Raw genomic sequence first — 22,156 nt, forward strand, 5'->3', positions numbered from 1 at the left:
TGGGCAGAATGTTTGTGCCCCCACTGTCACTAAGCGTAAAGCAACTTAACTATAGCAGTCCTTGACTGACGCAGGCCAGAACAGAATATTTTTCAGAACTATTTTGTGCGGCTAGAAAAAAGCCAAAAAAATCATCCACTCCACTGCTGGTTCTTTCATATCCCCCCCCCCCCCCCCGCCCACCCCCAATCCTGAATTGTCTCCTACCCTTGCTGCTTATCTCCACATGGAATCCAATAATTTACTGTTTGCAGCTTGGCAATCAGATGCATGTGAGATCCAACCAGAAAAATAGAGGAAACTGAGCCATTTAGCATGATTATACTACCTGTCTGATCCATGACTATAACAAAAATCGACCTTACTTCATTTTGATTATATACCGTACTTCAGGTGTTAGCGATCAATAAAACCTGTTTCGAGCCAGCGACATAAAGCCTGAAAATGAAGCTCACATGTTGCTCAGTGTAAGAAATTTAGCATTAAACTTAGCAATTATTTACCATTGTTTATTAAAGGTAATCAAATAGTTTAATCAACAAAATCATACTTCCACATAATTTGACAAATCATGTATTGAGCTTCCTTTATCTGGATAATACCAGATAGTATCATACCCCAAATAATTTAGATTTTCAGCATCTGTGGTATTTTGCTTTTGTGTTCGAATTGTTTGTTCTGAATTACTAATCTCTGCACACATTTTCAAAACATGCCTGAATTTAAGAATGATTCTAAGTCCTCCTCAGTAATGAAAACTGTGAACAGCAAACAACTCAATACTGTGGAACTTAACTCATGACGAGCTCAAATTAGATTTTTCCTCTTAATGATATCTATACTAAATTACACAGGATCCGATTTTATTCCAACAGTTGTGTACGGTTCTTCATCAAATGTTTTTTGGAAGGCAAAAAAAAATCCAGGCTATCCTCACTCATCATTCAAGTCTTTTCCTTAAATCGGGTTAGAGCTGGAATCAGTGTTTTGTAAAGCCTGTTGGGTATCCCTAATAATCATTCAATTTTCCAAATGATCATATGTCACATTTCTTATTATGCTTTCCAAGATCATAGGTAGATTTATTGCCTGATGTAAAATCACATCAATTTATTACTTTTTGTTGATAATTGGGACTTTAAGCACAATTTTATTAAAGCAGTATCATTGAGGTTTTACCGCCACAACTGAAGGAGGGCAGAAGTAATCTCTTTGCCTATTCGTTGGTCTGTTTATCCATTTGTAAATAGTATACCTCAAAAACTAATGGATAGATTTTAATGAAATTTGGTCCACAGATATGGTTTTTGTAGGTTTTTGGATCCAGATCAGGATCATGGAATTTTTTTAATGGATCCCTTAACATTGGGAGATAAGGAAAATTGATTTGTTTTAAATGTGTGGGTTGTTTGGTTTGGGATGTTGTTGATTCGAACCATAGAAAGGTTACAGTACAGAAGGAGGCTGTTTGGCCCATCTTGCCCATGCCAACCTGAGGACACCCAGGTCCATAGTCATGTAGCTTACAGAATTTAAGGTGCAAATCCAGGTACTCTTTTTAGGGTCTCTGCCTCCACCACCAACTTGGGCAGCGAATTCCATACTCCCATTCTCCTCTGTATAAAATGTACTTCCTCATGTCTCCTCTACACATTCTGCCACTTGAATCCAGGACCCCGTTTCTAGAATTCTCCACCAATTTAAATCCTGTCTGCCCGATCTTTTCCCCTCATAATTGTGTACACCTCAAGTCACCCCTCAGTCTCTTTGTTCCAAGGAAAATAACCCCAATCTATCCAATCTCTCCTCGTAGCTACAATTTTCTAGCCCTGGCAACATTCTTGTAAACCTCTTCTGCACTTTTTCCAGAGCAATTACAGGAATTGTCCTTCCTGTAAAGTGGTGACCAGAATTCCACACAATACTCCAGTTGTGGCCTCACCAGCGTGTTATACAATTCGAACATTATATCCTTACTTTTCTATTCTATGCCTCTGCCAGTGAAGGAGAGCATTCCAGATGCTTTCTTTACAACCTTGTCTACTTGAACTGCTGCCTTTCAGGTCCTGTTTACTTGTGCGCCAAGATCTCTCACTTCATCTGCCCCCTTAGTAAATTTCCATTTATTGTGTACTCCCTATAACTGTTTGACTTCCCCAAATAAAAGACCTCACACTTCTCTGTGCCAAATTCCATCTGCCACTTTCTTGCCCACTCCACCAACTCACCTATATAATTTTAGAGATTATAGCTATCCTCTACACTGTCCACCACTCGGCCAATTTTTGTGATGTCTGTAAATTTCTCAATCGTGCCCCCCCACATTCACGTCTAAATCATTAATATATAACACAAACAGTAAGGGTCCCAATACTGAGCTTTGTAGAACATCACTTGAAACAACTTTCCATTTGCAAGGGCAGCCATCGACCATAACCCTTTGTTTCCTGTTACTAAGCCAACTTTTTATCTATGTTTGCCACATTGCCCTATATCCCATGGGTGTTCACCTTTTTGACAAATCTACCATATGGGGCTTTGTCAAATGTCTTGCTAAAATCAATGTACAAAACAACCACTGCATTACCTTCATCAGCGTTTCTTGTCACTTTCTCAAAGGATTCAATCAAATTTGTGATGCGAGACCTTCCTTTAACAAATCCATGCGGACTATCCCTGACTAGTCCATGCGACTGCTAATGTGACTGCTAATCCTATATCTCAGGATTGATTCTACTAATTTGCCCACTACCGATATAAGACTAATTGGCCTATAATTGTTTGGCATTTCCTTCAATCCCTTTTTAAACAATGGAACCACGGTTACATTTCTCCAGTCCTCTGGTATCTTCCCTGTTTCTAGTGCGGATTGGAAAATCATCCTCAGAACATTTGCTATCTCCTCCCGGAGATCCTCAGTAGCCTTTAACAATCCATCTGGCTCTTGCGACTTCTCAACTTACAAGGATTCCAACCCTTTGAGTACTTCCTCTCTTTATGATTATCCCATCCAATATCTCAACAGTATTCCTCCTGGACTACTATATCTGCATCATCCATTTCCTTTGTAAAAACAGACAAAATATTCATTCAACACCCTTCCCACAGCTGCTGCATCTACACACAGGTTTCCTTCTTTATCTCTGATAGGTACCACTTTTTCCTTAACTAACCTTTTACCATGAATAGATTAGTGAAACAACTTTGCGTTTTCTTTAACTTTACTTGCTAATCATTTTATGTACTCTACATGATTTCTTTTTTTCCTTCTGGACTTCGTCCCTGCACTTCCTATACTCATCTCGGCTATCTGCAGTACTTAGTTCTTTGTGCCTATCGTACAATTTATTTTTCTATTTGATTTTCCCCTGCATTCCTCTAGACAACCAGGGGGTCTAGATTTGGCAGGGCCACTCTTATTTTTGGTGGGGACATGTCTACTTTGTACATTTAGCATCTCGTTTTTTAGTGCTTCCCATTTATTTATCCTCTAGCAGTGCTGGACAGTCCACCTCAGCCAAGTTCCTTCTCATTTCTGCAAAATCTGCCTTCCCCCAGTTCACAATTTTTACTCCGGCTTTATCTCTGTCCTTTTCCATGGTGATACTGAATCGAACTGAATTATGATCACTATCCCAGTTATGGTTGCCAACTGTCACTTCACCCACTTACCCTTCTTCGATCCCCAAGACTAGTTTTAGAATTGCATCTCCTCTCATTGGGTTTGTCATTAAATGGTTGAAAAACATTTCCTGGACACGCATCATGAATCTTTCTCCCTCAGCTTCCCTTATATTGTTTAAATCCCAGTTGATATTGAGATAGTTAAAGTCTCCTACTATTATTGTTGTCTTTTGTTACAGGCAGAAATTTGCCTACATATTTGATCTTCCATCTCCCTTTCACTATTTGGGGGTCTGTAGTATACTCCTCATAGATTGCTTTAGAATGTTATCAATTGTCTCAGCTGCTGTGGTGGAATGTCAAAGCTGTCAAAATGTGAGCAGGGTTTACTGAGCAGATTGTTGGATGTAGATTGGCTTGAAGCTTCCTCAGTGAGAAAAAGCTCTTAGTAAAACAATTTATTTTTTCAGCTTTGTAGTTACAGAACTGCAACCAGACAGGGAAAAGCTTCAAAGAAGAACTGTCTACTTGTAGTAACATTGAGACATCACAGTGTGGTGAAGGAATGCGCTCTACTGAGTGCCCTCTTCACTTGTCCATTGCTGTGCTCATTACCTGCCATTTTCTGCCTATTGAAGCAAGTGGTCAAAAATATTTGCTGCTGAGTGTAGAAGCAGATTGCTGGCCTATTGGCACGATTCACTGGAAAAATGTCAAAGTCTGGTTTTGGGTGCATTTGTCAGGGTGTTTCGCAATGGCTGTAGTGCCAAAATTGACACCGCTATTCAACGGCACTTAGACTTTTTTTGGATCTCGGGGAGCTTTTCCCTGTCGAGGTCACACTTTGAAAGCTTTTCGGCACTGGGGAGTCCAGCAGGACAAGCTCCTCACAGATAGGGCACCATTTTGAAAAGCTGCCCAATCTCTACACCCCCTCCTGTCACGGCTCAACCTTTCTGCGCCCCCCCCCCCCCCCCCAAGCCTCTCCTCAACCCCTCTTTCATGAGCATGGACCCACAGGCCCCAACCCTTGGCAGTATCAATGTGGCACTGGCATGGTGCCAGGCAGGCAGCACAAAGATGCCAGTGCAGGGTACTACCCCATCCCATCCTCTGGGGACTCTAATGGTCTGCGAGACCCCCTCCCCTCTCCCTGAGGTGCCAACACACTTAGTCCATGATTGGGGAAACCAGTTCTAAATGGTGCCTGGTTGAGGTCTCGCAAGTGTGGCCATTGACTCCTGGGTGCCGGGTGAATATGGCGTTGGGATATTTAAATGAGTCTAATGGCTTCTTTAAATATCATTACCTGGCTCTAGATTGTGCCGGGCACTACAAGCCGAGTGACTCGCATGAAGCCCAATTGGGAATTCTCCTGTGATTCACCAGTCGCGCCCGGCTTGACACTGCCCCAATTTTATAAGTGTTAAATGGGCCCCTAAAGGTCAACAAAGGAGACGGCGCAGGGCAGCACGATGGCGCAGTGGATAGCATTGCTGCCTCATGGCGCCGAGGTCCCAGGTTCGATCCCAGCTCTGGGTCACTGTCTGTGTGGAGTTTGCACATTCTCCCCGTGTTTGCTTGGGTTTTGCCCCCATAATCCAAAAGATGTGCAGTGTAGGTGGATTGGCCACGCTGCATTGCCCTTTAATTGGAAAAAATGAATTGGGTACTCTAAATTTTTAAAAAAACAAAGGAGACAGCAAGCACATGATTAGTCACTGTAAGATATACATTGCCCATCATGTTGATTATGGCTGCTCGTTCAGCGTCCAAGGTGGCATTAGTTCCAGTGAATATGTACATCAGTGCCTTTTCCAAATTGGATTGTGAACAACCACAATATGCACCACCTTACTTAACCTACTGCAGAACCAGTTGGTGTGTTCTTCCTTGCTTCACATTAAAAACAGAGAGCCCCCTTCCAAGTTGGTCGATCTGTCCCTGCACAACTGCTGAATTGCCTGTTTGATTGACCAATTATTTGTGGGCCTGCCAACTGTCCTCACTAGACACGCTGTATTAGGATTGTGTCCAGTTCAGGAAAAATTAATTTCAAGGCCATTATCGTTTTGATACCTGCAATTGTTGAAAAAGTTCTGGAGTATGATTTGCTTCCACAGATTGTTTTTCGTTATTAACTTCTGTCCTTGCAAGAATTACTGAAGATTGTGTACTATCAAGCATCTCTTCTACTACATCTGCAGCTGATTTATGAATGGCATGGGGACTTTCTGGTGAGTCGGGTGAAGATTTTGCTTTTTTCATTTTTGTTTTGTTCGAATTATAATTATTGGAACCATACCTCTTGGGAATTTTGACCTTGGGTTCAACTTTGGAAAGGTCAGGCAGAGGATAATGTTGTTTCGCTCTACCATATTTTATTTCATTGTAAGAAATTGTTCTTCCCATTTTTAACATGGGATTTTGAGTAATTTCTGATATTGTTTCAATACTGAGTGGTATTTCTGTGTTCTGTTCCTGTGTTATTTTTGATGAATTCTCCAACCCTTTGACGTAATTACTTTCCATGATTCCCTGAGCAGACCTGTAGTGCGAATCATTTTCATCTTGCAACATTTTTTCTTCATTTGCAAATATGCTATCTAGCTCTTGTTTCCTTGAAAGGTCTGTTTCGGACTTTGTAAATTTCTTAATGTTTATAAGTAAATCATTAGTGGCGACTGATGAAATGTGTTTTTTAATTACAGTTTCCTCAAAACTATCTGTAAAAGAGGTTTCTGGTAAAGTCTCAGAGTCAATGTACATAGTTGAACTAAGTGCCAGGTCTTCTTCAGAGAAGTAACGCAAGAGTGATTCAGCAATGCTCGATCTTCCATCATTAAGCGGATTGAAAAATAGCTCATTAGTTGAACACAATTTAGCTTCATGCTCAGCTACCAATACACCAGCTGTATCCTCTGACAAAAAGATATTAGGTTCATTTTCACTTCTATGGTTAGAAGCTTCAGTTTCTGTACTCAGTTCGCTGTCAGGTACCTTTTCTTGGAAGAATGAATTTTCCGCAGTTGATCTTTGATCTCTAAATGACTTAGTTTGGATCATCCTGCTAACAGGCATATGATCTGACTGGTTACTAACAAGTCGTGTTGGCATGTGATCAACTAAATCAAGATTCTTGTCTGTAGGATATTCACTAGCATTCTGTAAGTTACCATCAAATGGCAGCTCTTCCTGCTCCTCATCAGTGGTATTGCCAGCCATGTCCTCTTGAAAACTGCTTTCCAAATTATCTTTTGTTTCATCGCGTTTGTCTGAATAGCTAGAACAGTGGATATCTTGGTTGTGTTCATATCCAGTTTCTTCAGTGGTTTGAATTTCACCCTCATCACTGCCATCATATCCATTTTCAATCTTGCCAATATCATCTAATGAAAAAGAGAAACATTATCATTGAAATCCTGTTCTATTTTCAGTAACTTAAATTTTCATAGTACTTAACACTATCAGTAATCCAAGCCATATATTGTTCTCAATCTAATCAAATGATTTGTTCAAAACAATTAGAAATTCCCTCACAATGCTGTGTTACATAAATATTGTAACAGCTTATTTTGATTAGGATTCTCTTTTATCACAAAGTTAAAAAAGTAGCACAATAACATGATTTATTTTTCCATTTATCATTTTACCCGTTAAATTATAGATTTTAATTCCATTCCCTTGTCCTCTCCACACCCATACACGTCTCTCAAACAGTAGTTAAATTATATCATCTTAGAGCGAGGATGTTATGTGATAAGATTTGTCGGATGTTTGTCGGAAATTAATCAAATGAAAACCAGACTATATTGTATGCTTCAATATCTTTTTAAATCGTTGGTGGTTAAGAGAGGGACTTAACAAAAATTGCATAATGAGACTTTTCTTAGGAGTTCTCCCGATTGACTGCCAAGTGGAGGACTTGAGTCAGGTTTGCAAGAGAAACATATCTTTTGAAATCTACTTTGACACAGCTCTGCAGCCAGAACTTAGCTATTTCTGAGATGCAGCTTCTGTTAACTACAGTGAGCAAGAATGTTATGTTCAATTCATATATCAGGATATTATGCATATTAGGTCATACTTCGATTCATTGTGCCCATTTTACTGATGAGACATATGGGGCTATGTCCCACAGCCTGAGGACACCATTGCAGAAAATCAGCCTTCCATTGACTCAGGATAACTGCCTAAACAGCAGGCAGAAAAAAAATCATAGACTCAACGCATCATGGAACTGGGAGTAGGAATGGTCTGTTCATCCCCAACACCCACCAAACTTTACGTCACTGCTACCCTAAGGCACTAATAGTGTGCTGGTTAAGGAGGCCTGACAGGTTCGGAGGCCCACCTAAATTATTAAAATTACTCTGCAATACAGAGGAGTAATTGATACTGCCTGGAGGTAAGATTACTAACTACAGCTGCACATATTCTTTCGGGTTTCATCGTTGGACCTCCCAAACAGTCTTTTGCTCATCCCCATAATTAAACTACCATTTTTTTTAAACTCCCTGATTTTCCTCCTGTGTTGCTCTCACCAGTGTCCAGAAGGTTAATCTTTAATTATTGGAAACTCCAAAATAACTCTGGAGGGTTGACAGATCTACCCAAGTGGGGCAGCACGGTAGCACAAGTGGCTAGTACTGTGGCTTCACAGTGCCAGGGTCCCAGGGTCGATTCCCCGCTGGGTTACTGTAGAAGCCAAGTATTTCAAATACAACTAGTATAGGTAAAAGATAGCTGTTTAAGTATAAATGTTGAGCCCCAGTTTTTAATACCCATTTATACAGCATAATTCACTTTTATTAGTCCGTTGTTCTGGCAAATGCATATTTTCAAAGACAGTGTGACATTAAAACAGCAAGATAATTTGACACTGCTTGTGCTAATTGTCAAGGACAGGGACTGAATACACAGCAACATTGTTCACAATGCAGATAACAGCTGGGTCAGAAAAGCTGATGTTGCACATTGAAGATGGACGGCTTGCCATCAAATCAAATGTGTTTAAGTCTAACCCAAACCAATTAGGATTATATTGGGGTGTAATTAGATGACTTAAGACAGATATGAAAGTGTATAACTAAAACGTTTCTCCCCGCCATTTTGGGTTTTGTTGTCTTTGTGAGTATTGTCTTTGTAAGTTTTGTTTTAGTGTTTAGTTTTTCGTGTGTTGCCTGTGTTTTTATTGTCTTTGAAGGTGTGTTCTGCTGTGTTGTCTTTCTGTTAGTTTAGTCAGTTTTTGCCTTTGATTCTAGTCTCCATTTTAGTTTATGTCTTTTGGGGGTTGTCAGTTTAACAGTCTGTGTCGGTGATGTTCGTCCACTTTTGACTTTGAGTTTGAGTTTAGCTGAAGATTAGCTTTCTCTCTCTTTTCATGTTTCATTGCCAGACTTTGACCTTTTAAAAGTTACTTTCGAGCTGTCTGCCTAAGCAAAGAAAGATAATGTCTGTAATTCTCTGAAAGCTTCGAATTGTCTACGAATTGCCTTTTAAATGACTTTCAAATTGTAATCAAGCGACTACAAATAAAACAATTCTTTTTGGCACCTGAGGAGTTTATACTGCAAATTTCTGCTGAGTTCCAGTATTCGCAAAGTGCTACTGATAACCGAATAGCAGAGATGATATAAATTCCTTCAACTATACACAGTCGAATAATACAAGGAATCAAACAACTTAACACAGTCTACAAATATTACAAATCTTACAACTTGTCGTATTGCGCCAGGACTTGATTCATCAACTAAGTTTCCCCCAAACTTGGCGTAGTTCGACAGGTGAAGATCCCTATAAATTTAAGATTCCTTCATTTTGGCGTAGTCAGGCAGGAGGGGGGAGTACTGAGGACGACCTTCGGAGGCCCAGGTGACGACGGAAAGCTTAAAAGATAATCGGAGGAGGTCGGGAACCTGCGGGAAGCTTCGGAGATAATCGGAGGAGGCCCAGAAGACAGCCGGAACCCACGGCTAGACTGGGGTAAGAAATATCTTTTTCACCCATTAAAAGTCTTAAAGCCGCATCAATCAGTACTTCGACCCTTGAAAAGAACATTTTTTATAGACTGTGTTAAATAAATCAAGTGCCAGTCGATCAGACTATCAGACGTGACTGGAAGATTAGTCACTGCAGTAACTAAAATAAAACGGCAATCAGCGATCAAGAAAAGTTATGGCTGATCCAATTCAAAGTGTAGATTCAGAGCCTTTAGCAGACAGAAAATTACTCCCCACTACATCCAAGGGGGGTACTGGAATACCAGATATTTCTGTTGAAGATATGTTGGGGGATTGTAGATCTTTCACTCGTAGGCATTTTAACCTATGTGAAACCTCAAAAAAAATTGAATCAAAGTATGATATCCCCAGAGGACAGTGGTCCTTCAATAATATCAAGAGAGCATGGGGAAAATGCACACGATTACACGGTGCAGAACGTGTAAAATGGTCCCTGGTAATTACGGGACAGATACACAGTCAGCAAGAGATCATTGTTAAAAATAAAAGTGATCATCAGCTTCAGTCCACTAAAGACCAACTAAGTGCAGTTCTTGAAGATTTGCAAGATGCAAAATCCAAACTTGAGCATTATGATGAAATTAGAACAGATTTGCAAAATAAAACCTCTGAACTCCAGCAGTTATCTGTTCAAATCGGAGAATTTCAAAATCAAGTTTTTAAAGTGGAGTCAAAATACCAACAGTTGCAATTAAATACTGAACGAAGTGATGATGAGTATAGGTCTACTAAAAGGCAACTAATTGCAGTTGTTGAAGAATTGCAAGATGCAAAATCCAAACTTGAAACAGATTTGCAAGATGCAAAATCCAAACTTGAGCATTCTGATGAAATTAAAACAGATTTGCAAGTTGCAAAATCCAAACTTGAGCATTATGATGAAATTAAAACAGTATTGCAAGATGCAAAATCCAAACTTGAAACAGAATTGCAAGATGCAAAATCCAAACTTGAGCATTCTGATGAAATTAAAACAGGTTTGCAAGTTGCAAAATCCAAACTTGAGCATTATGATGAAATTAAAACAGATTTACGAGTTGCAAAATCCAAACTTGAGCATTATGATGAAATTAAAACAGATTTGCAAAACAAAACCTCTGAACTCCAACAGTTATCTTTTCAAATAACAGAATTCCAAAATCAAGTCTTTGAAGTGGAGTCAAAATACCGACAATTGCAATTAAAAACTGAGCGAATTGAACTTGAAAATTGCAAGTTAGTGAAAGAAAGATGTGTTTTAGAAAGAAATATAACCAGCGTGACTGAACATTGCAATTCTTTGACAAACATGCTTTCTGTACAAAAGATTGAACAAACTCAGAAAGCAGTCCAAGCCACCCACCTAGTGGCACAATCGGCAATTGCACAGCCGAGATCAATCGTTAAACATCAATCATTTTCTCTGTCGGATGAATCAGACGAAGATAGTGTTCCTACAATACAAAATACTAAAGTAATTCGACTAGCCCCTTTAAAACGCAAACGGGTTAGAGTTGGAAGCAAAAAAATAGAGGAAGATGGTGAAACTATCACTAGAAACATATTTGACCACCAATGGGTTCATGAACAAATTGATCCTTCTAAAATTGACGAATGGTCCAAGGGTCTTCCACACCCTAAAAAGGGTGGTAAGACCACATGGGATGGAATTCACAGATTACAAGCCATTTACAGTCTCCACCCATCTGATGGAGTACAAATTCTGACTATCATGCTAGGTACTCGTATAAGTTCAACCCTTAGAAATGAAGTAGAAGTTGCCCTTGGAGACGATTTGCAAAATTTAGAAGCTGGTTGGCTAACAATCAAGAATTGGCTGTTACAATTTCGCCCCCCGAGGACCAATTGGTCTAAGATCACAGCTTGCTTTCAAAAAAATGATGAAGATATTCAGGATTTTGAGGAAAGATTTTTACATACTTGGATGGAATATTCAGGGATGACACTCGACCAGGAAAATGACACATGGGATGCAAGCACTTTAAGTCCATTAAAAACGGCTTTTATAGCCGGTGTTAAACCTGGAGTTTCTGCTGCCTTGAATTTGGTTTTACCAGCTTGGGCCACAGCTGGCACATACCGAGACATAGTTGACCGATGCATTCAGATAGATTGTGGTTTGCACAATCAGGCAACTTTTAACACTGCAGCTGCTCAAATGCAGCCTGTTGCTCAAATCCAGCCCATGTTACCTGCTGCTCCAGCGGCGGCTGTTGCAGCACCTGCAGGAATATCAGCAGTAACTACAATTTCACCACCAGCACCAGAGCAAACATGTACCCTTGCTCCATTAAAATCACGTAAGAAAATACCACAATGTCTTTCCTGTGGTAGAGTAGGACACTGGATGGCAAAATGCTATCAAAAACAACGGATAGATTCAAGAGTTGATAATGAAGTAGACAATACATCTCCACCTCGTGGTCAACCATGTAACAAGTACCAACAAGACACACCCAGTATGGCTTCTGGTCAGCAACACTGGCTAAGCAACTACAACCATGGTTTGCTTTTACAGTTAATCAACAACAGTATCATAATAGCCCAACTGTTTACCACATGGCTTTACAGAATCATCTCAGGTAACTGCCTGTTCGGCCTTCCACCATTATCCAATATGAAGATGATGTTCTGATAACCTCTATCAATAAAGATGATCATGACAAAGACTTACGGGTGGTCTTGAACCACCTCAGTACTAACAATCACAAAGCTAGCTTTCACAAAGCACAAACTGCCCAGAAAGATGTTTACTTGGGACAGAAAATTTCCAAACGAGAAAGGGAACTTACTCAGAAGAGAACGGCTGCCATCAAAGCAGCTAAAGAAACCTCAATGTATCGCTAAAAAGTTGCCAAGAACTGTCAACTTAAGAAAACTGTCATTATTCTGAACGTTGCTTTATTAATTTAAAGAAATTAACATATCTTGTTAGCTGTGTTTCCTTTAACAGAATCGACAAATTCATCTACAGAAAATCAAGATACAGCACAAGATTGGTTCAGTTATATATTTAATAAGTTATTGTATTTGATATTTTAAAATAAATGTTTAAAATTAGCCTGGAAATTAAAACTTCAAACAATGTGGAAGCTGGTTTAAAAAAAAACCCAACAATCTTTGATTAAAAGCCAAAAGAACAGGTTGTTCAAAGAAATTTGATAACGGGAATTTGGCAGCAATCCAACTTTTACTCCCAGTCCATTTGAGTGACAAAAAAAAGTTTAAAGATGCGAATGGCATCATTCCAAGCTATACGCCTCTTTTTGTCTCTGTAAGAAAATTAACCCTTTCAACAAGCTTTTGTGCATAATCCAGAGGATGTCCATTTTGATAATCATTTTACCATTTATTACTAGATCATATGTTCAACTTTTATTGCATAATAATTTTACATGAAGTTATTATTAATTACCAATGTGATCAAATTTGATTAATTTATTAATTTTAATAATTATTTTGAAATGCCTGTTGTATTTTAAGTGTCCATTTTATGGTTTAAAACTGCAATGATTCTTTGCGCTTTTACCTATCCTATCGCATTAATGATGTATTTTAATCTTTTCTGATATATCTCAATTTTTCGATTTATCAAAGGGCCGACTGTAGAAGCCAAGTATTTCAAATACAACTAGTATAGGTAAAAGATAGCTGTTTAAGCATAAATGTTGAGCCCCAGTTTTTAATACCCATTTATACAGCATAATTCACTTTTACTGAAGTCCGTTGTTCTGGCAAATGCATATTTTCAAAGACAGTGTGACATTAAAACAGCAAGATAATTTGACACTGCTTGTGCTAATTGTCAAGGACAGGGACTGAATACACAGCAACATTGTTCACAATGCAGATAACAGCTGGGTCAGAAAAGCTGATGTTGCACATTGAAGATGGACGGCTTGCCATCAAATCAACTGTGTTTAAGTCTAACCCAAACCAATTAGGATTATATTGGGGTGTAATTAGATGACTTAAGACAGATATGAAAGTGTATAACTAAAACGTTTCTCCCCGCCATTTTGGGTTTTGTTGTCTTTGTGAGTATTGTCTTTGTAAGTTTTGTTTTAGTGTTTAGTTTTTCGTGTGTTGTCTGTGTTTTTATTGTCTTTGAAGGTGTGTTGTGCTCTGTTGTTTTTCTGTTAGTTTAGTCAGTTTTTGCCTTTGATTCTAGTCTCCATTTTAGTTTATGTCTTTTGGGGGTTGTCAGTTTAACAGTCTGTGTCAGTGATGTTAGTCCACTTTTGACTTTGAGTTTGAGTTTAGCTGAAGATTAGCTTTCTCTCTCTTTTCATGTTTCATTGCCAGACTTTGACCTTTTAAAAGTTACTTTCGAGCTGTCTGCCTAAGCAAAGAAAGATAATGTCTGTAATTCTCTGAAAGCTTCGAATTGTCTACGAATTGCCTTTTAAATGACTTTCAAATTGTAATCAAGCGACTACAAATAAAACAATTCTTTTTGGCACCTGAGGAGTTTATACTGCAAATTTCTGCTGAGTTCCAGTATTCGCAAAGTGCTACTGATAACCGAATAGCAGAGATGATATAAATTCCTTCAACTATACACAGTCGAATAATACAAGGAATCAAACAACTTAACACAGTCTACAAATATTACAAATCTTACAACTTGTCGTATTGCGCCAGGACTTGATTCATCAACTAAGTTTCCCCCAAACTTGGCGTAGTTCGACAGGTGAAGATCCCTATAAATTTAAGATTCCTTCAGTTACTGTCTGTGTGGAGTCTGCACGTTCTCCATGTGGCTGTGTGGGTTTCCTCCGAGTGCTCCGGTTTTGTCCTACAGTCCAAAGACATGCAGGTTAGGTGGATTGGTCATGATAAATTGCCCTTAGTGTCCAAAAAGGTTAAGTAGGGGTTATTGCATTACGGGGATAGGGTGGAAGTGAGGGCTTAAGTGGGTCGGTGCAGACTCGATGGGCCGAATGGCCTCCTTCTGCACTGCATGTTCCATGTATGTTCAATTACAGGCTAAACTGTCATTATTGCTATATGTGATTTTTAGTTCTGCCATATCAGGCTGCACTTACAACACAACTAAAAAGTGTCAGGTCAAGACTGCTGCGCTGTTACAATTGTGGTGTAAATGCTGAAATGCACCTCTTAAGGTTGTACGTTCTGGTTGTACTTTACTGCCTGGTCGGTAGAAAGGTGGCAGGTCACTTACTGCTGAAATTGTTATCTCGACATTCAAATAATCCAATCCTCACCTAGCCACTCTCCCATCTTCCAGTTCATACGTCTGAGCTCATCAAAGCTCTGCTGCGGTATCCTAACCCGAACACCCATCACTGCTGTGCTTGCTCACCTACACTGGCTTCCACTTTACAACTCCTCGGCTTTAAAATTTGTATCTTTTTAAAATTAAATTTAGAGTACCCAATTAATTTATTCCAATTAAGGGGCAATTTAATGTGGCCAATCCACATACCCTGCACATCTTTTGGGTTATGGGGGCGAATACCATGCAACTAGGGGGGTTGAGGGGGCGAATACCAGGCAAACACGGGGAGAATGTGCAAACTGCACACGGACAGTGACCCAGAGCCGGAATCGAACCTGGGACCTCAGCACCGTGAGGCAGCAGTGCTAACCACTGCACCACTAAAATTTGTATCTTAAGTGCTGAAATCCTTCCTACCTCTGTAACCTACTCCCAGTCCTACAAACCTCCACAAACTCATGTTCCTCCAACTTTGGTCTATTCTGCATACCCTGTCATAATATCCACTCATGTATATAATGAGATGCAGACAGACAGTGATTGACACACAGGATGACCAGTAAGCACACAACACACTGCAGCCAATCACCAGACAGGACACTACCACTATAAAGCCAGAGGGTACTAGGTTTCCCGCTCTCTTGGGACCCGGCCACTGAGACAGTCAGAGTCCACGAGCTAGCAAGTGCAAACACCATGCGGTAGCTAGTAAGTCTGGTCAGGCGACTACAACATCTCCAGTCAGTTCAGTATAGTGTCAACCCACAGCTGGATATGTATATCAGTTCTATCATTGAATAAAACAGTGTTGGATCTTCTCCAGTGTTAGACGTCTGTTTCTAGCTTCCCTGCATCGAGTGCAGTCCACATCAAACCTACCTACCTAACACATCATGGTACCAGAGTGATACTGATCTTGACGGACCTACCTCGAGTGAATCAGTATTGACCAGCAAGCAGCAATCCGGTGAAATGGAAAACATCCAGCTTCTTCCTCAGCTCCGCATCTCCGGCAATCTGAGCGGCAATTGGAAAATCTTCAAGCAAAAGTTCCTCTTGTACATCGAGTCCTCTGACCTCAAAGCAGCATTGGATGCCAGGAAGATCGCGCTATTTCTCTCCACCGCGGGGGACCACGCCATCCACATCTACAACTCCCTTATGTTCGCTGACGGCGAAGACAAAACAAAATTCAAAACAGTCCTGCTGAAGTTTGACAGCCACTGCGACATTGAGGTGAATGAGAGCTTTGAACGGTACGTTTTCCAGCAGAGGCTTCAGGGTAAGGATGAACCTTTTCAGTCCTTCGTGACCCAACTCCGCATCCTAGCGCAGTCATGTAACTATGACTCGACGGCTGATTTCATGATCCGGGATCAGATCGTTTTCGGGTTCCACACCGACTCCCTTTGGCAGCAGCTCCTGAAAGTCAAACAGTTGACCCTCTCTGATGCTATCGAGACGTGCGTTGTCCATGAGCATGCTAAGAATCGTTACTCCCACATCAGGGCGGCAGAAACTGCAAAGCTGGCCTCCCACGAGGCGGAACGGGTGCAGGCCATTGCACAAATGCAGGGCCTGAGCATCGAGGAGAGTGGCCATTTCGCACACTTTTCCCGGATCCCTGCGCATGCGCGCCACGACCGAGTGGACGACAAGCCCAACAACCCGACTGCGCAGGTGCGTACATTGACCGACCGCACTGCGCATGCGCGATGGCGCACGGAACGCGCTGACGTCGGCGTCATGACGTGTCCGGGTTGTGGCTCCGCCCATTTAAAGCGGCAATGTCCGGCAAAAGGACGCCGGTGTCTACGGTGTGGTAAGCTTGGCCACTACGCAGCCCTTTGCAGATCTGCTCCACCACTCAGCAGCCAGCGATCCCAGCTGCGGCGCAGAAGTGTCCGCTCAATACAACAAGGCATGCCAGATTCCAATCCCGACAGCCCAACAGACCCTGATGCTGAGTGCCTCAAGTCCCCATACTGGGTGGGCATCATAACTACACATGCGCTGCCTTCTACCACAACGGCAAAACGCCTCTCGATCCTCAGTGTGGATCCTGATGATGAGTGGTGTGCTGTCCTCACAGTTAACAAGGCTCGCAGCCGATTTAAACTGGACACCGGCGCTTCAGCGAACCTCATCTCAAAATCCGACCTCGACACTATCCGCGCCAGACCAAGCATTCTTCCACTGGCCTGCCAGTTTCTTGACTACAATGGCAATGCCATAGCTGCCAGTGGCTCCTGTCAACTAGTGGTATCCAACAAGGCATTGCGCTGGTCAAGGAGACACAGCCTGAGTGAGACACAGACAGAGTGAGAATTTGGTAATTTGGTGCAGTGAGGTAATTCGGTGAAGAGTGGGAGAAGGTGCTTTTTCCCGACTGTTTTGTTCTCTCTCTTTCTTCGGGCCTAATTTTGGGAGCCGTTCGGAGGAGGAGGAGCAGTCTCTGTGAGTATAAAAACCTAACGGTAACTTCCTGTTTTCCAGGTTTTTTTCCCCAAAAGTGACGTCAGAGGGAAGCTGTGATCTGATTGGTTGATAGCAAATCTGCCCAAAATTTTAAAAAAAACACAGCTAAACTCGTAAACTTAAATTAAACTAATTAATTAATTAGTGATGGCTGGTCAGGTGATGTGCTTGAGCTGCTTGATGTGGGAGCTGGCAGATCCCATTGCGAGCTGCAGCGACCACATCTGCAGTAAGTGTTGGCGGCTCGAAGAGCTCCGGCTCAGAGTTGATGAGTTGGAGTCTGAGCTTCAAACACTGAGGCACATCCGGGAGGGGGAGACTTACCTGGACACTGTGTTTCAGGAGGCAGTCACACCTGTCAGAGTAAGTAGTTTAAATCCTGCCAGTGGCCAGGGACAGCAGGGTGTGACTGCAAGTCAGGCAGGTAAAGGGAACCAGCAGTCAGGAACTCAGGAGCCTCAGCCCTTGACTCTGTCCAACAGGTATGAGGCACTTGCTCCCTGTGTGGATGGCGAATAGGGCTGCAGGAAGAATGAGTCATCTGACCAAGGCACCATGGTTCAGCAGGCCATTCAAGGGGAGGGAGTAAATAGGCAAGTTGTAGTTGTAGGGGATTCTATTATCAGGGGGATAGATAGTATCCTTTGTGAGCTGGATAAAGAGTCCCGCATGGTATGTTGCCTGCCCGGTGGTAGGGTGCGGGACATCTCTGACCGGCTTGAAAGGATACTGGAGAGGGAGGGGGAGGAACCAGTTGTTGTGTTCCATGTCGGTACCAACAACATAGGCAAGTCTAGAAAAGAGGACCTGTTTAGAGATTATAAAGAGCTCAGATTCAAATTAAAAAACAGGTCCTCACGGGTCACAATCTCCGGATTACTGCCCGAGCCACGTGCAAATTGGCATAGGGAGGCAAGAATAAGGGAAGTTAACACGTGGCTGAACGAGTGGTGTGGGAAAGAGGGGTTCCTTTTCATGGGACACTGGCATCAGTTTTGGGACAGGAGGGACCTATACCGTTGGGATGGTCTCCACCTGAACCGGGCTGGGACCAGTGTTCTGGCGAAAAGAGTAAATAGGATGGTCAATAGGGCTTTAAACTAGAGATTGGGGGGGAAGGGAAAGTCAGGGAACCAAGAGGTGAAGTAATCAGTGGGAAGCGTAGCTGTTTAGGAATACAAAAAAAAGCACGAAAAGACAGAACTCAGGAGAGGTTACGATAGTCCCCATCCCACAAAATGTGACACAGTGTATGGAAAGGCTCAGTAAACCAAGGTCCACCACACTAAGGAAACAAAAAGGGACGGTCAATAGAGAATTAAAGGTGCTATATTTAAATGCGCGCAGTGTACGGAACAAGGTAGATGAACTTGTGGCCCAGATTGTGACTGGCAGGTATGATGTGGTAGGCATCACAGAGACGTGGTTGCAGGGGGTTCAGGACTGGCATTTAAACATCCAGGGATTCACAACCTATCGAAAAGACAGAGAGGTGGGCAGAGGGGGCGGGGTTGCCTTGTTAATTAGGAATGAAATTAAATCAATAGCACTAAATGACATAGGGTCAGATGATGTGGAGTCTGTGTGGGTAGAGTTGAGGAACCACAAAGGCAAAAAAACCATAATGGGAGTTATGTACAGGCCTCCTAACAGTGGTCAGGACAAGGGGCACAAAATGCACCACGAAATAGAAAGTGCATGTCAGAAAGGCAAGGTCACAGTGATCATGGGGGACTTCAATATGCAGGTGGACTGGGTAAATAATGCTGCCAGTGGACCCAAGGAAAGGGAATTCATTGAATGCTTACAGGAGGGCTTTTTGGAACAGCTTGTGATGGAGCCCACGAGGGAACAGGCCATTCTGGACTTAGTGTTATGTAATGAGCCAGACTTGATTAAAGATCTTAAAGTAAGGGAGCACTTAGGAGGCAGTGATCATAATATGGTCGAATTCAATCTCCAATTTAAAAGAAAGAAGGTAGAATCAGATGTAAAGGTGTTACAGTTAAATAAAGGTAACTACAGGGGCATGAGGGAGGAACTGACGAAAATCGACTGGGAGCAGAGCCTAGTGGGAAAGACAGTAGAACAGCAATGGCAGGAGTTTCTGGGAGTAATTGAGGACACAGTACAGAGGTTCACCCCAAAGAAAAGAAAGGTTATCAGAGGGGGGATTAGGCAGCCATGGCTGACAAAGGAAGTTAGGGAATGCATCAAAGCAAAAGAGAAAGCCTATAATGTGGCAAAGAGTAGTGGGAAGTCAGAAGATTGGGAAGACTACAAAAACAAACAGAGGATAACAAAGAGAGAAATAAGGAAAGAGGATCAAATTTGAAGGTAGGCTAGCCAGTAACATTAGGAATGATAGCAAAAGTTTCTTTAAATACATTAAAAACAAACGGGAGGCAAAAGTAGACATTGGGCCGCTCCAAAATGACGCCGGTAATCTAGTGATGGGAGACAAGGAAATAGCTGAGGAACTAAATAAGTACTTTGCGTCAGTCTTCACAGTAGAAACATGAGTAATATCCCAACAATTCAGGAGAGTCAGGGGGCAGAGTTGAATATGGTAGCCATCACAAAGGAGAAAGTGCTAGAGAAACTAAGAGGTCTAAAAATTGATAAATCTCCGGGCCCAGATGGGCTACCTCATAGAGTTCTAAAGGAGATAGCTGAAGAAATAGTGGAGGCGTTAGTTATGATCTTTCAAAAGACACTGGAGTCAGGGAAAGTCCCAGAGGATTGGAAAATCACTGTTGTAACCCCCCTGTTCAAGAAGGGAACAAGGAAAAAGATGGAAAATTATAGGCCAATTAGCCTAACCTCGGTTGTTGGCAAGATTCTAGAATCCATTGTTAAGGATGAGATTTCTAAATTCTTGGAAGTGCAGGGTCGGATTAGGACAAGTCAGCATGGATTTAGTAAGGGGAGGTCGTGCCTGACAAACCTGTTAGAGTTCTTTGAAGAGATAACAAATAGGTTAGACCAAGGAGAGCCAATGGATGTTATCTATCTTGACTTCCAAACGGCCTTTGATAAGGTGCCTCACGGGAGACTGCTGAGTAAAATAAGGGCCCATGGTATTCGAGGCAAGGTACTAACATGGATTGACGATTGGCTGTCAGGCAGAAGGCAGAGAGTTGGGATAAAAGGTTCTTTTTCGGAATGGCAACCGGTGACGAGTGGTGTCCCGCAGGGTTCAGTGTTGGGGCCGCAGCTGTTCTCTTTATATATTAACGATCTAGATGACGGGACTGGGGGCATTCTGGCTAAGTTTGCCGATGATACAAAGATAGGTGGAGGGGCAGGGAGTATGGAGGAGGTGGGGAGGCTGCAGAAAGATTTAGACAGTTTAGGAGAGTGATCCAAGAAATGGCTGATGAAATTCAACGTGGGCAAGTGCGAGGTCGTGCACTTTGGAAAAAAGAATAGAGGCATGGACTATTTTCTAAACGGTGACAAAATTCATAATGCTGAAGTGCAAAGGGACTTGGGAGTCCTAGTCCAGGATTCTCTAACGGTAAACTTGCAGGTTGAGTCCGTAATTAAGAAAGCAAATGCAATGTTGTCATTTATCTCAAGAGGCTTGGAATTTAAAAGCCGGGATGTACTTCTGAAGCTTTATAAAGCATTAGTTAGGCCCCATTTAGAATACTGTGAGCAATTTTGGGCCCCACACCTCAGGAAGGACATACTGGCACTGGAGCGGGTCCAGCAGGGTTCAGTGTTGGGGCCACAGCTGTTCTCTTTATATATTAACGATCTAGATGACGGGACTGGGGGCATTCTGGCTAAGTTTGCCGATGATACAAAGATAGGTGGAGGGGCAGGGAGTATGGGGGAGGTGGGGAGGCTGCAGAAAGATTTAGACAGTTTAGGAGAGTGATCCAAGAAATGGCTGATGAAATTCAACGTGGGCAAGTGCGAGGTCGTGCACTTTGGAAAAAAGAATAGAGGCATGGACTATTTTCTAAACGGTGACAAAATTCATAATGCTGAAGTGCAAAGGGTCTTGGGAGTCCTAGTCCAGGATTCTCTAAAGGTAAACTTGCAGGTTGAGTCCGTAATTAAGAAAGCAAATGCAATGTTGTCATTTATCTCAAGAGGCTTGGAATATAAAAGCAGGGATGTACTTCTGAAGCTTTATAAACCATTAGTTAGGCCCCATTTAGAATACTGTGAGCAATTGTGGGCTCCACACCTCAGGAAGGACATACTGGCACTGGAGCGGGTCCAGCGGAGATTCACACGGATGATCCCAGGAATGGTAGGCCTAACATACGATGAACGTCTGAGGATCCTGGGATTATATTCATTGTAGTTTAGGAGGTTGAGGGGAGATCTAATAGAAACTTATAAGATAATGAATGGCTTAGATAGGGTGGACGTAGGGAAGTTGTTTCCATTAGCAGGGGAGACTAGGATCCGGGGACACAGCCTTAGGATAAAAGCGAGTCACTTTAGAACAGAGATGAGGAGAAATTTCTTCAGCCAGAGAGTGGTGGGTCTGTGGAATTCATTGCCACAGAGGGCGGTGGAGGCCGGGACGTTGAGTGTCTTTAAGACAGAAGTGATAAATTCTTGATTTCTCGAGGAATTAAGGGCTATGGAGAGAGAGCGGGTAAATGGAGTTGAAATCAGTCATGATTGAATGGTGGAGTGGACTCGATGGGCCGAATGTCTTTACTTCCGCTCCTATGTCTAATGGTCTTATGGTCTTAAGGCGATACAAGGCAACACTGCGGTTTGAAATCGTCGGGCCTGACAGAACGCCCCTGCTCAGTGCTCG

At 42.0% G+C, this 22,156-nt stretch overlaps 1 protein-coding gene across 1 annotated transcript in view; it reads right to left on the reverse strand.

Annotated features, from left to right (window-relative positions):
- LOC140427357 (uncharacterized) overlaps positions 1-22,156 on the reverse strand; it is a 164,300-nt gene that overhangs the window by 126,051 nt on the left and 16,093 nt on the right. Inside the window, exons 2-3 of the mRNA XM_072512907.1 lie at positions 7,712-7,817; positions 5,704-7,013 (exon numbers count right to left, since the gene is read on the reverse strand). Of these exons, the coding sequence (XP_072369008.1) occupies positions 5,704-7,013; positions 7,712-7,817 (1,416 nt within the window). The remainder of the gene's footprint in view (positions 1-5,703; positions 7,014-7,711; positions 7,818-22,156) is intronic.

The sequence above is a fragment of the Scyliorhinus torazame genome, chromosome 7 (genome assembly GCF_047496885.1).
Source record: "Scyliorhinus torazame isolate Kashiwa2021f chromosome 7, sScyTor2.1, whole genome shotgun sequence".
Classification (NCBI taxonomy): domain Eukaryota; kingdom Metazoa; phylum Chordata; class Chondrichthyes; order Carcharhiniformes; family Scyliorhinidae; genus Scyliorhinus; species Scyliorhinus torazame.